Raw genomic sequence first — 14,584 nt, 5'->3', positions numbered from 1 at the left:
GCGGGTTCTGTTTGAGCCTGATCTCTGCTGAGCCTTTGGGAAGCCTATCTCCCAAGACTCCCCCTGGTCCCTGTATTCCTTAAGGAAGTAGGTCCCTCCGGCTCCCACTGGTCGTGTTGTGTTTATGTTTAAGAAGCCAGGTCAGGTCACCGGTCAAAATTAATCCAAAAAGAGTGGGAGGCTACCAAATGGAAAATAGATAGCTAGTGGGAAGCAGCCGCGTAGCACAGGGAGATCAGCTCGGTGCTTTGTGACCACCTAGAGGGGCGGGATAGGAAGGGTGGGAGGGAGACGCAAGAGGGAGGGGGTATGGGGATATACGTATGCATATAGCTGATTCACTTTGTTATGCAGCAGAAACGAACACAACACTGTCAAGCAATTATACTCCAATAAAGATGTTAAAAAAAAAAAAAAGAGTGGGAGGGAGGAGACAGCCGATATGACCAGCTCAAGTCCCACTGACAGAAGTTCCTGAACTCCTCACGGGCTCGGGCACATGGCTGTCCCGTGGCTGCGCTTCTAGCTGCACTGTTCACCTTTCTCCTGGGGGTCTTTGTCTGGGCTGTGTTTGAGCACTTCCTCACCACAGGTGTCCCCTCTACTCGGCAACATCCTGCCAGGTTCCGATTTCTGCACTGCATGTTCCTCTGCATGGTCACTTTGCTGAGTTTGCACTCAGGCCCTGGCATGGGTTGGGGCACTCTCTCTCTCTCTCTCTGCCTTGCCCCTCCTTTCCATCTTTCATTTGCCTTCCCTCTCTCTCTTCAGACTCCCCCGAGAAAGACAGACCTTGCTATAAAGCGGGCCCTCCATGTCCGGGGTCCTGCATCCGTGGATGGGGGTCGACTGTAAGAGATTGAGCAATGAAAATGTTGGTATCATGGCGGTCCTGGAGCCAGTCCTTCATGGACGCTGAGGGACGGATGACAGTCCTCTCTCTTGTGCCTGCGATTCTGTTTCTCTCCTTCTTCTTGTCCTTCATCTCACCTGCCCCCCGCCTCCTTTCCTTCCTTCAACAGCAAATATTTACTGAGTGCCGATCACCAGGCTCATTTCTGAGGATTCCCAAACGATTCCAGACCCAGCCTCTGCCCTGAAAAGGCTTATAGCCTGACAGAATGAACTTGCTTCAGCCACAGTGTCTTCCCCCTCATGGCACACAGGCGTTTCTCTCCTGCTTAGATTGCAAGCACCTGGAAGGCAGGGACCACCTTATGCATCTCTGCAAGCCTAGCCCCAAGCCCAGGGCCTGGCACCTAGCAGGTGCTTACTTAACCATTTGCTGATCAATCCACCAGGGAATTCACCCAGCATTTCAGAGTGGCCACACCAGCCAGGCTCTGAACAGGGGTTTGGGATTTGGGGTAGAACGGTGCATGCCTAGAACAGCAGATTTGGAAACAGTTTGGCACTAAGAGGCAGGCAACTTGATTTAATCCCAATGTCCCAACCCTGGGTGGAGACCTGATGGCAGCCAGACAGTTCACAATGATGACCTGTGGGGAGAACAACTGTTGAAGGAGGTGAGGAGGCCACGCTCAGCTCTGACAGCCGCTCCCTGGCTGTGTGATCTTGGGCAATTTACTTCACCTCTCTGTGTCTTGGTTTCCTCATCTGCAAAGGGGGAACAATTGCATTGCTTCCATCAGGTTGGTAAGAGGATCAAGATGACAGGTGATAAGGGCTCATTTGTTTGGTGATATTTGGTAAATAAGTAAAATATGTTTCTGTGCTGCTGGAGTGTTTCACCAGGGAAAGGGATGACTTTCCAAGAAATGAACAAGTCTATGTCATAATTACATGAACGTCACTGCCCCAAGGAGACAGGCTGAGGATGTGGTACTAGGATCTCTCTTATTAATCCTGGTCACACACTTTGCTGGAGGTCAGGCTGTCTCAAGCCAGTGGCTGCAATCCTTATGGAATTATAGGCTAGTTTGAGGCCCTAGGGCTGAAAATGAGGGCCTCAGATGTCCAGGTGGCCCAGAAAACCCAAGACCTTTCCAACCTTCAGTGTTTCTCCTCAAGAGTAGCCCACAAGCCAAGCATCTCTGATGACAGCTGCTCACGGGACCCTCTGAGATGGGCCATGGAGGGTGAATTCAGCTCATGATGTCCCATCCTCGTCCCCCCAGCACTGAACCCTCCTAGGACAGACGGCTCATCACAAGGTGACTATGATGAGGATGATGATATCCAAGTGGTCACTTGGTTCCAGAAGACGGATAGGTACCGGAAGGATAAGAATTTTAAGGAGAAGGAGACAAAACCTAAAAGCTTCGATGGCCTAGAAATCAGGTGTCTAGTTTTGGTATCAGACAACCTTGGGTCTGAGACCTGAATCTTCACTTGCTAGTTTTGTAGACTAATGTCTTTGAGTCTCTGTTTTCTGCTCTGAAAAATACGGACAGCAAGAGACGCTTTTTATAGGTGTGAGGTGGGGATTGAATGAGAAATGCATTTAAGGTGCAAGGTACAGTGCTGGGCACTTAGAAAGGACTCCATAAAAATAGATTATTATTAGTATATAATAATATATATTATTATATACTAATACTATATATTATATATTATTATTATATAATAATAATATATAATATAATAATATATTATAATATATATAATATATATAATAATATATATATATACTATATATTAGTATATATATCAAATCTCTGAAGGCAAAGACACAGCATTTCCTAAAATCATTATTGATTTAAAAGCTGTGATGAGTGATTTCAGCCTTACTAAAAGATATAATGACTAATATAACAAATGCTATAGATTTTATTTTAGTTTTTGTTTTTGTTTCATTTTTTGACCTCTTCCCAGGGTGTGTAGGATCTTAGTTCCCTGACCAGGGATTGAACTCGCGCCCTCTGAGTTGGAAGCGTGGAGTCTTAACCACTGGACAGCCAGGGAAGTCCCTAGATTTTATTTTAAAGGGCAAACTCTGCTAGAATATTTTGTGAAAGAGTTTCAACATCCATCTAAAGTTCTGGATCTCAGGCGTTCCTAAACTAGTGATGGTCCCCTTTATACTACTACTAATGCATTCTTATAAATAATATCAAAATATTATATTTATAATACTTATATATGCACATTATAACATTTATGCAAATAATCTAGAAATATAATATGTATACATACAATATATTTATAATATTTATATATAAATAATATGTATTTATAATATTATATAATAATATATAATAATCAATCTTCCTTATTTGCCTCTGTCCTAAATTACCAGCTCTGACAAATGTGGACTCACTGTGGGAAAAAACACACCAAATCTAACTTCCTGGCTATATCTAGTGACCTTTTAGAATGTCGCGCTAAGAGACGTTTATCACCACATTGCATCGTTCAAAATCCCTGAAACATTTGCTCTTCTAGATGCTGGAAATGGATTCCTCAGATGTGGGCTAAGTGGTGGGGAAAGTAGGTCATCTCCACCGCGTTGGTCACCCTGCTCCTACCTCAGGCCGGGAAATAGGGATTTTGTTGGGAGTTCCCTTTTGAGAAGCCTAAGCCTTGGCAATGGGGCAGTGGGGACGGGGGTGGGGTCGTCTCCATGGAATGAATGCACCGGGTCATCCCATAAACCTGGGGCAGGACCCAGTATGAGCTCACACTTACCAGGACCCACCAGTGACACACTCCATATGGGTGGTTGCATCCTCAGGGACTGTAGACTCCATTCTTCTATTTTATAAAATGAGGAAAACTGAAGCTCAGAGAAGGTAATGCTCAAGATCTTTCAGTGAGTCGGTGGTAGGAGAGCTAAGTCTTGAATCCAAATCTGCTGGACTTAAGAACCCAAGCTCTTTCTAGTTTCGTTCTACATCTTACTTGTTGACAGGCAAGGCACTTGACCGTGGCATGCCTCACTTTTCCCATCTGTGAAATGGAGCTTATAATTGTGTTTGACTTAGGAGGGTCTCTGAGTAGTTTAAGCCAGTTAATAATCCAAATCGCTTGGACCAGTACTGGCATGTTGTAGGAGACTAATAAGTGTCAGCTGTTCTTACTATGTTCACAATTATCCCGTGCTGTTTTCTTTATGACAAAGACGCATATTCCATGCGAGGTCCACGGAAGAGATGATCCATTATGGCTGAAATGCATTTAGTACATGAGATATGATACCATGTAACTATATTTCATGAAATATTCAGATATTTTGCTTGTTTATAACTAGAGTGACCATATTAATTTAAAAACAATGGACTTCTTTTCACATTCGGCAAATATATAGCCTTTGTGCCATTGCCCCTTCCCCCTGAGCCCATGGCAGACATCCTTAATTGATCCCATGACTCTTTCCTGTTGAACACAAATGAGACCTAAGGGTCTGTCATAACCCAGAGAGGCAATGATGGTGCTGACCCAGGTGATGGACCGTCTTTGCCGTCTTAGGCTGGGAGCCAAAGAGAGCAAGGTTGCCAGCCAGCTGCTTTGGACATTGGCTTTGATCAGTTCAATGCCCAACCGCTCAGCCCAAACGTGGGCTAGCTCTTTGGCAAATTCATACCACTATTCAACCAAGAGCTTTTGGGAGGAGATTCTGAAAGCCCAATGCTTTATCTGGACACACCCTAGAGCCTGATGAGTCCTAGGTTCATGCCTTTGAGGCAGATAAGAAACTGCAGAAACATCCCCGCAGTTACAAGGGGCAGGAGTTATCCACCATCCAGCTGGATCCTAACCTCTCCTAATATCTCCTGCTCTTTCTCTGACCTCTAACAGGGGAATATACTTGAGAAATTGAGGATTTGCTCCATGCCCAGATGTATTCAGTTTTTGCACAAGCGCGTGAGAATCAAGAAGGACCCCGGGCTTGTGGTAAACAACCTGCGTTTTGGAACCATACCCATGAGGCTGTTCCAGCCCGAGGTGGCCGCCCCCAGCCCCCGGCGAGGCATCATCTTCTTCCACGGAGGGGGCACCGTATTAGGGAGCCTGGGTAAGATGGTCCTTGGAGGTTTTGTGAAGGCAGAGCCTCATCTTCATGCAAAGCTCTACCCACCCCTCCCATGGGAACCTTGTTGGAGTCCCTCCAAGGAATCAGCAGCTGGAGGTTTTTATAGGGAGCCCTGACTAAGGGCTTTGGGCTCAAGTCAGCAGATGGTGTGAAAACGTTCTTTTTTATACTATGATACTCTTGGTCAAGGAGAGGGTGGTGAAGTGGCCAGGGCTGGAGTGGGGTGGCGTTTGGTGTTTATGGCCCTGCAGTGTTGACTCTTCTCCGCTCCCTCACCACTCACCAGCCATTGACCAGTCCTGTCTGTTTTCACCCCACAGTATTTCCCAAACCCGTGTGTTTCTCTCCGGCTCTGCAAGACCCCTGTGATCCGAAGCCACCTTCTCTTGCCCACATCCCTTTATCCCTACATCCCAGTAACTGCTCTCCCCATGTCACCCCTCACAGTCTAATCCTCACCCAGCAGCCAGAAAGAACCCTTAAAAATATGAGTCGGAACTTGTCAGTCTTGCAGTGAACACTTCCTGTGGCTTTACAGGGTCTTCATGTGAAACCCCAACTCCTCCCCACAGCTGGTGCTGGCCCTGCAGACCTCTCCGACCTGGTCACCCGGGTCTCCCACCTCCCACAGCGATTCGCTCTGCTGCAGCCATGCTGCCTGTTCCTCTGGGCTTTGGACACACCAGGCTCCTTCTCACCCTGAATCTCCTACACTTGCTGTTCCCGAGTCCTGCAAAATTGTGTCTCCCCTCACCGCTGCTTTGCAAGACGGGTGCCCCCTTCTTCATTCTTCCAGTCTGATCTCAAATGTCTCTCCGCAGAGTGGGCTCCCTGGACGTCTTATCTAAAGAACTCTCCCTGCCCACTCTAGTGCCCTACCCTATGCCCGCCCCCCACCTCCATCCCTGACAACATCCTTTAAAGTTTTCTTCATGGCACTTGTCGCAATCTGAACTTATCTCATTCCTCTGGGTGTTTCCTTATTTACCGTCTGCTTTCCCCAACTAAAAGTGGAAATTCCAAGAGTGCGAGAAAGTCTTCCATTTTGCTTGCTACAGGATCCTCAGGGCCAGGCCTGTGGTTTTAGTTTTTGAATGGATGTATGAGTGCATGAATATATAGATGGATGGATGGGCAAATAACTGGGTGAAAGGATGAACCAACAAACAAATGGATGGATGGAGGGATGGCCACACAGGAGAAAAAATTTTTTAAATTAATTTTTATTGGAGTATAGTTGATTTACGATGTTGTGATAGTTTCTTGCTGTACAGCAAAGTGAATCAGGAATACGTATACATATATCCACTCTTTTAGATTTCCTTCCCATTCAGGTCACCACAGAGCATTGAGTAGAGTTCCCTGTGCTATACAGTAGGTTCTCATTAGTTATCTATTTTATACATAGTAATGTAATATGTCAATCCCGGTCTCCCAATTTGTTCCACCCTCCCCTTCCCCCTTGGTAACTATAAGTTTGTTCTCTACGTCTGTGTCTCTATTTCCTCACAGGAGAAAATTTGCCCATGTGAAGAGGTGGGCTGTTTGCATTACATGTTCCCTGAGATTAGGGTGTACTGCCACCTGGTGGTGAAAATACAACATCTGAATTTGCTGCCCTGAAGCTCTCCCCTTTTCAGAAGTTAATTATGAATCATCTCCCATCTACTGGCCTCACCCTTGTCCAGGATCACTCTTTCCTTTCAGAGACCCCGGGGAGCACCCTCATTCATTGGCTGGGTCTGTACCCCTTCCTCTGTGGAGGGATGACGTTATTTCCAAAAGTAAAACTGGGGCTCACTCAGCAAATGTTTACTGAGCACCTACTTTGTGTCAGACCCTCTTTGAGGCACGGGGGACACTGTGGAGAACAAGAAAGGTCCTCATTGGAGCCCACTCAAATGAGGGGGCTGGACAGTGAAACAAATGAGTAGGGTAATTTCACATCGTGGTAGCACAGAGCGATGGAGTAGAGAATGACTCAGGGAGCAGATTTAATTTTTCCTATCAGCGGAAGCCTCTCCAAGAAGGCAAAGTTTGAGCCCAGGATCAACTGATGAGAATGAGCCGGCCCTACAGGGGCCGGGAAAGAGAGCTCCAAGCCTTATGGGAATGGGGTGAGGCAGGTGAGGCACCCTCCGCGGCCTCCGTATTTAAAGGGGCACCCAAAACCACAGTGATCCAGATAAATATATTTTTATGCAATATTAAAAATATCAGTATTGATGCAGAAAACTAAGATGAACAACATACCAACGTTTATATAAAAGCCGGATGCAAGAGAGCTGGGTAAGTCGTGCAAAAGCAAAGGAGGATTCGATTTAAAATTTCGATATGTTGTTCATCACGGACGTTTCTGGCATTAATTTTGATTCCTTAAAATATTGCACCAAACTATTATTTATCTTGGATAATGAGTGTTTGGACTCTCCCTTAATTTTGCGCCCAAGGCGAGTGCCTTGCTTGCCTCACCCTAGTCCCTCCCCTGTTAAGGGAGAGCAAGTGCAAAACCTTGGGTGCTCAAGAGAAAGAAGAATGTCGGGACCACAGAGTGGGGGGCTGAAGTGGGGAAGGTCGGCAGGACCAGGTCGTGGCTAGCAGTCGTCTCCACCCTGGCTGCGTACACTTTAGAACCCCCCGGGGGCTTGAGAGTCATAGTCACACCCAGCTCCTACCCCAGGCCGACTGTCAGTCTCTGGGGATGGGATCCAGCATCCGTATTTTAAAAAAGCTCCCAGATGACTTAAGCCAGGTCTGAGACCTCCTTAGGAGCTGCCCACTCTGAATCGTTTTGACCCTTCTTCTGTCACCTCCCCAAACCGTGTTAACAAAGCATGGACCCGCCCCATTGTTGCTTCTCTCTGCCAGATGGTCAATCACCACCTCCCCTGACACTGGAATCGCCTGGTGGGATTTGAGAAATCCTGTCGCCTGTGCTCCCACCCTAGAGATTCTGATTTGGTTGGTCTGGGGCTCAGCCTGGGCATCAGAGTGTGTAACGCCACCCCCCCACCCCCCGCCCTGTGCTTCTATAAACAGCCAGGGTTGAGAACTGCTGAGTTAGACGTGGTTCATTTGGTACAGATTCTGTGTCTGGCACTGTGCCCGTGTGGTCGATGCATTCATGATCAGGCTGCTCTCTGAGAACCTCAGACATACTGCTTGACTCATAGAAATGGCCCGTGCGACCACTGCTTACTTCTTAATAACATCTATACATATATAAAATTATTGTTCATATTTCAGGGCAGACACGCCCACCTTCCCTCATCTTGGCTTTGTTGGTTTCAAATCACCAAGCCTTCTAGGTCCACAGTTTCCTCTACTGTAAAAGAAAACGTTGCAGCTGGGGAGCCCCAAGGCGCATCTGAGCCCCGATATTCAGGAGATTGGGGTGGACTCAGGCGTCTGACTTGGCTTTTTGTGTTGTCCCGGCAGAGGTGGCCAGAGTCACTTCACAGGAGCCGAGAATAGGAAGAAAGGGAAGATGTCACACTCAGTGCCAGCACTGTTGGTAGCTCTTCTTGGGGGCTGGGGAGCAGTGCTGGGCCCCGTGGGGCACCGACCTCCCTACAGGTGGCTGCTGATGCGTCGGTTTTGTCTTGCAGACGTGTACCGCGCCCTGTGTGGTTTTCTATCCCAGGAGACCGACTCTATGCTGCTATCGGTTGGGTGAATTGTTGGAGAAAGTCGGTGGGTGTTACCTGGGTGACAGAAGGGAGGGGAGAGGCCTTGGATGATTTGCAGAACAGAGGGAGAGGAGGTCCTAGGCCCCGAGAGACACTCTTGCACATGCATCCACGGAGACAGGCGCAGCATCGTTCAAAACAGCCCAGACCCGAAACAACCCAAATGCCCCTTGACGGGGAGTGCATGAGTCAACGGTGATAGTCAGGGGTACATTGCACAGCTATTAAGGCGTTATGGGATGTGACACAGCTGTTCAAGTAAGGCACACCATACTGTGCATGAACATTGACAGTATAAAACTCAGTGAAAAAATTCTCAAAAAATTACATAAAGCAGATACTTTGTCTACAAAATTAAAAACGATTAAAATCATAATAATACTTTTAAGGAATATACATAGATACAATGGAACTATGTAAAAAGGAAAGAAAAGGAGTGATGGATACGGGATTCAAGGTAACCGTTCTCTCAGACTGGGAAGGCAGCGAGGCGGGATGGTGGTGGGGGTATTAAGGGCTTGTCTGACGGTTCTGGTCAAGGTCCTGGCTGTGGTTTGGGGCGATGATGCTGTAGGTGCTTTTTGCATTGTTGAAACTAATACCTTCAAGTCCCAGTCTGGGTTTAGGCTGGGTTCGAGTCCTGGCACGTGGGTTCAAGTCCCAGTCTGAGGTGCACGGTTTCAATTAGGCCTGGGACAAACTTTAAAATATTTGTTTCTAGGCTTTTTTTTTTTTTTTTAGCTTGGGGCCATTTTGACTTAAAAAATAACTTTTTAGCTTTCCTTTAATGTTATTTGAAATAACTGAACAAAAAACTCGAATTAATTAATGTTTAAACGTGTCTTTGGGAACTAATAAATATTCATATTATTAATATTAAAAAACCCCTAATACCTAATGGACTTATGAACTAACTAGCTAACAAATTAACTGCTGGCCATGCAGGGACCAGTGTTGGGAGCGTCTCAAGAAAACCATGACTCAGGGCACCTGAGGTTTTTGAAAAGAGGAGAGGGGGAGCTTTTTAGTGGATGGAGGGGGCCGTGGGTACCACTCACCAGAATTCCGGGTCTTAATCCAACAGATTACAGCAATTCACAGGGAAACAGTTTAGAGAAGGCAAGTGAGAGGAACTAAAAACTGCCCTTTTAGGTTCAACCTCTAGAACAAGCCCCGCAACAACTTACTTAAAGGAACTTCCTTAGCATCGCTGGTTTTCTTGATGAGACTGAGGAAGACAGCATCTTTCCAGTATCCATCAACGTACCTCCCAGCCGGCCGAGCCTTGTGTCTGAAATTCCACCATCAGAGTTTCCGCCAGACCCTACATCTCTGAAGGGTGATAATAAAAACATCTCTTGAACACATAAAGGTGTTAATAAGCACCTCTGTTAATGCCCTGTAGGAAATTGTTGAGGATATTGTTATTCTAGATAGTTGAAAAGACCTAGCACGCAGGCCAGACTGGTTTTGATCGACAGGCTGGTGGAGGAAGAAAGGCAGGTAAGGTTCTGCACGCTGCCAGGAGGCTGCAGGTGGATGGTGCCTGTGAGGAAATGCCCAGAGAGCACTGTACAGGGGGAAATGGTCAGGAGCTGGGTGCCCCCTGATTCCTCATCAAGACATAATGGGGTTTCTTAAGTAAGCTCCTGGAGGAGATCAACCTTTCAACTGTTTGGTTCTGCAGAGCCTTCACCCCTGTGGTGGATGGGCAAGAGAGAGTCCAAGGAGGCATGGGCATTTCTGCTTCCTTCCGGCAGGTCTGCGGTGTGATCTGCGGAGACAGTGCTGGCGCAGGGATTGCGACCTTGACCTCTCAGACCTTGGTGGGCAGATCCGGTCTTCCTCGGATCAGGGCCCAGGTCCTGATTTATCTCATTGTCCAACTCATTAATTTTCGGCTGCCATCCTTTCCGCAGAACCAACACGTCCAGTTCCTCACCTGGAAGTTCATGATGCGTGTTTAAATACGTGTTTATCGACTTCTCTGGTGGGATGCCATCTTGAGTGGTGCTTTCATTCCCCCGGAAGTCTGGAAGAAGTACTGGAAGTGGGTCAGCGCGGACAACGTACCCAGGAGTTTCAAGAAGACAGACTACCAACCCATGTTTCCTGCCCCTTTCAATGAGGCTGCCTGTCTAGAAAACAATCCCTTGTTGGATGTGGAACATACACCCCTCATAAAGGATGAAGAGACCATTGCCCAGCTTCCCGAGGCCTTCCTGGTGAGCTGTATGACATCCTCCGTGATGACATCTTGCTCTATAAGAAGTGCTTGGAGGACCAGGGGGTCCCCGTGACATGGTACCACGTGGAGGATGGCTTTCACGGATCTCTGATATTATGTGATTGGAAGCCTTTCTCTTTCCCATGCTCCCTGAAAATTGTGAATGCTATAGTCAGTTGTATAAAGAGCACACTGTAACCCTGGGGCCCTGAGTAGGGCATAGCAAGTATGGTCTCTACTACGTGCTGAGTCCTTTGATGAATTGTATTTTATTGATTAAGGAGATGCTAAGTCAGGGCTTACCCTGCAGGGGAAGGATGAGAAGTAAGCTAAGAATAGTCTTGCCTAGTGTTTGAGAAAATCCAAACTGTGTCTGTTTCCTTTCAGTGCCAACAGTGTTCAATTCTGGATCTAGCAACATTCTCTAACATTCTCATTCGGGTGAAATAAATAGTCAATGGAGAAAACAATGCCTTTAAAATTCCTCAAAGCTCTAACACACAAGACCTCTGCAGAATGAATGCCAACAGCTGGCCATACTGTCCGTCGTGGGTATATACCCATAATGCTGAAGCATTGCTTGGGGTCAGGTGTCTGTTGGAGGCGGGGGCACCTAACTGTTCCTGGGGCCAAAGGTCACCAGCCAAATTCCTGCAGATTGGTAACAGATTGGTTCCAGTTGGCCTGAGAAATGCTGCTGCAGTGGATCTCTGCCCTCTGTATAGCTGCATTTGGGCTGGATTAAGGGGAAGTTTTGGAGGAGATCACTGGAAAGGGAGCTGCAAGAAGAAGCAAGAGGAAGGCGGTGAGGAAAAGGGTGGGCTCTGGGGGCTGGGGACTTTTCCTGGGCTTAAGTCTTTAATCTGAATGCCAAAATTAGATCACTGGTTACCAAGAGGCAGGGTCTCAGAGCCAAGGCTGTCTTGGGAATCTCTGGGTGCCATCTGGGATACGGAAACTGCATTCCCTAAAGCAGTAAGGTGTCAGCTTTCCTTGGTGCACTTATATATTGGTCCCACTTTTACAAAGAACCTTGCCTGCACTTAGCCCACACCACTCTCTCTGCTCACAGAGAAAAGGAAGAAAATAATTGTATTGCATGCTGGGGGCAGTCCACATTAGCTTTTGCATTGGGCCTGTGTTTGCTAGATACATTTGTAGTAGCACTGGGCCTCTCTGCTGCCTAGTCCCACCCAAGTGCTAAAGTTGGAGAATCTCTCTTCTCTGCAACCAGAGCATCTCTTGGTGCCAAGGACCTCACCTATGACTGATGGAGGAGGGAGTCATGGATTCTTGCAGAGGGGACAGATATCTACATAAGCAGTTTGGACTGGGATCCTGGGAGCATGGACAGGCATCATGATCCATGTGTTATATGCAAGCAGCTTTGATGGAAAAGTTTGTTAATTATCTATTGCTGTGTAACAACACTACCATGAACTTAGTGGCTTAAAGCAACACACATTTATTATCTCACAGTTTCTGTGGGTCAGGAGTCTGAGAATAGCTTAGCTGCCATCAAGGTGTTGGGACTGTGGTTTCATCTGAGGCTCGACTGGGGAGGGCTCTACTTCCAAGCTCAGTCAGGTTGTTTGCAGAATTCAGTTTCTTGGAGTTGTAGATGGAGAGCTTCAGTTCCTTGCTAGCTGTTGGCCAGAGGCCTCTATTGGCTCCTAGAAGCCACTCACAATTTTTTGCATGTGAGTTTTCCCCACATGGCTGCTTTCTTCCTTAAAGTGAGCAAGGGAGAAAGACTTAAGCAAGCTAGCCACTAAAATCTAAAGTAATTTAATCACAAATGTAATCACATATATGCCAACACCTTTGCCTTATTCTGTTAGTTAGAAGCAAATCACAGGTCTTGCCCACACAAGGGGATCACACATGCATGTGAACACCAGGGGGTGGAGATCTTGGGGGCCACTGTAGAGTCTCTCCACCACATAAGGTGTCTCCAGAAGGGGATGGGAAGAACAGTCAACACAACTTCTCTGCCTAAGAAATACATTGGCTTGACTTTCTGGAGCTAGTGATGATAGTTATGGGCTGTACATTGAGACTCTTCCCCATAAGATCCCCCAGGAGAGGTCCTCTCATCTCTCCCCAGTCCTAACTCCCGTCACATCACCATCATCTGGTTTCCCCAGGGGGCAGTAATCTGGACCTTCCTCTAGTCTCTTCCCAGTCTATTTTTATGATAAACTCTATGCTCTTGCATTAGTCAGGGTCCAATCAGGAGAAGGAAATCACACCACTTGTCTTCTTTTTTCCTTTGCAAGTCTTTATTAGCCTCAAGTACAATAAAATCTTCTGAAGACATTTTCTGCCTTCAAGGATCTACCTAAAAATTACATCCAGGAACACTTATAGGAAATTGTGGACACACAAAGTATCTGGACAGCTAAATGTACCACAATAGAAGATTTGTTAAGTAAAAAGTCAAGATTATTGATGTTTTTTAAGGGCTGAACAAAGACATAGGGCTCTTCTAGTCTAACCGATCATTAAAAATTTTTTTATTGTAAAATAGTTGATTTACAATGTTGTGTTACTTTCTGCTGTACAGCAAAGTGAATCAGTTATACATACACATATATCCACTCTTTTTCATATTCTTCCCATATAGGTCATTACAGAGTATTGAGTAGAGTTCCTGTTTTATACAGTTGGTCCTTAATAGTTATCGATTTTATATATAGTTGTGTGTCTATGTCAGTCCCAATCTCCCAATTTATCCCTCCCCTCCCCTCCACCCTGGTAACCATAAGATGTTTTCTATATCTGTGACTCTATTTCTGTTTTGTAGGTAAGTTCTTTTGTAGCATTTTTTTTTAGATTCCACATACAATATCATATGATATTTGTCCTTCTCTGTCTGACTTACTTCACTCAGTATGATAATCTCTAGGTCCATCCATGCTGCTGCAAATGGCACTATTTCATTCTTTTTTATGGCTGAGTAATATTCCATTGTATATATGTACCACATCTTCTTTATCCATTCCTCTGTTGATGGACATTTAGCTTGCTTCCATGTCCTGGCTATTGTAAACAGGGCTGCAATGAACATTGAGGTGCATGTCTCTTTTCAAATATGGTTTTCTCTGGGTATATGACCAGGAATGGGATGGCTGGATCATATGGTAGCTTTATTTTTAGTTTTTTAAGGAACCTCCATACTGTTCTCTATAGTGGCTGCACCAATTTACATTCCCACCAACAGTGTAGGAGGATTCCCTTTTCCCCACAACCTCTCCAGAATTTATTGTGTGTAGATTTTTTGATGATGGCCATTCTAACTGGTGGGAGGTGACACCTCATTGTAGTTTGATTTGCATTTTTCTAATAATTAGTGGTTTTGAGCATCTTTTCATTTTTTTTTTTTTTTTGGCCACCTGTATGTCTTCTTTGGAGAAATGTCTATTTAGATCTTCCACCCATTTTCTGATTGGCTTGTTTGTTTTTTTGTTATTGAGCTGCATGAGCTACTTGTATATTTTGAAGATTAATCCCTTGTCTAACCCCATCATTTTGCAGTTGGGGAAACAGCTGCTCCAAGAGTGAGATGATTCACCCAGGATCACCCGGGGATACTCGAGGCATGAATGGGGGAGTGGCAAGAGTGTCTGAAAAATCAGGCGAAGTATAGCTTGCACAGGCTTTGTAGGCCATGTA

General features: G+C 46.0%; 1 protein-coding gene across 1 annotated transcript; it reads left to right on the top strand.

Annotated features, from left to right (window-relative positions):
* Positions 1-499: 499 nt before the first annotated feature.
* On the top strand, positions 500-11,107 carry LOC101285698 (arylacetamide deacetylase-like 4). The gene is given in 6 exon segments (XM_004272563.1): positions 500-515; positions 518-665; positions 4,758-4,975; positions 8,602-8,665; positions 10,370-10,914; positions 10,917-11,107. Coding segments are annotated over 6 exon segments (1,182 nt in total).
* Positions 11,108-14,584: the final 3,477 nt, after the last annotated feature.

The sequence above is a fragment of the Orcinus orca genome, chromosome 1 (assembly GCF_937001465.1).
Source record: "Orcinus orca chromosome 1, mOrcOrc1.1, whole genome shotgun sequence".
In the NCBI taxonomy this organism is placed as follows: Eukaryota; Metazoa; Chordata; class Mammalia; order Artiodactyla; family Delphinidae; genus Orcinus; species Orcinus orca.
The sequence above is the reverse complement of the archived record's forward strand: the minus strand, read 5'-3'. Positions and strand labels throughout refer to the sequence as shown.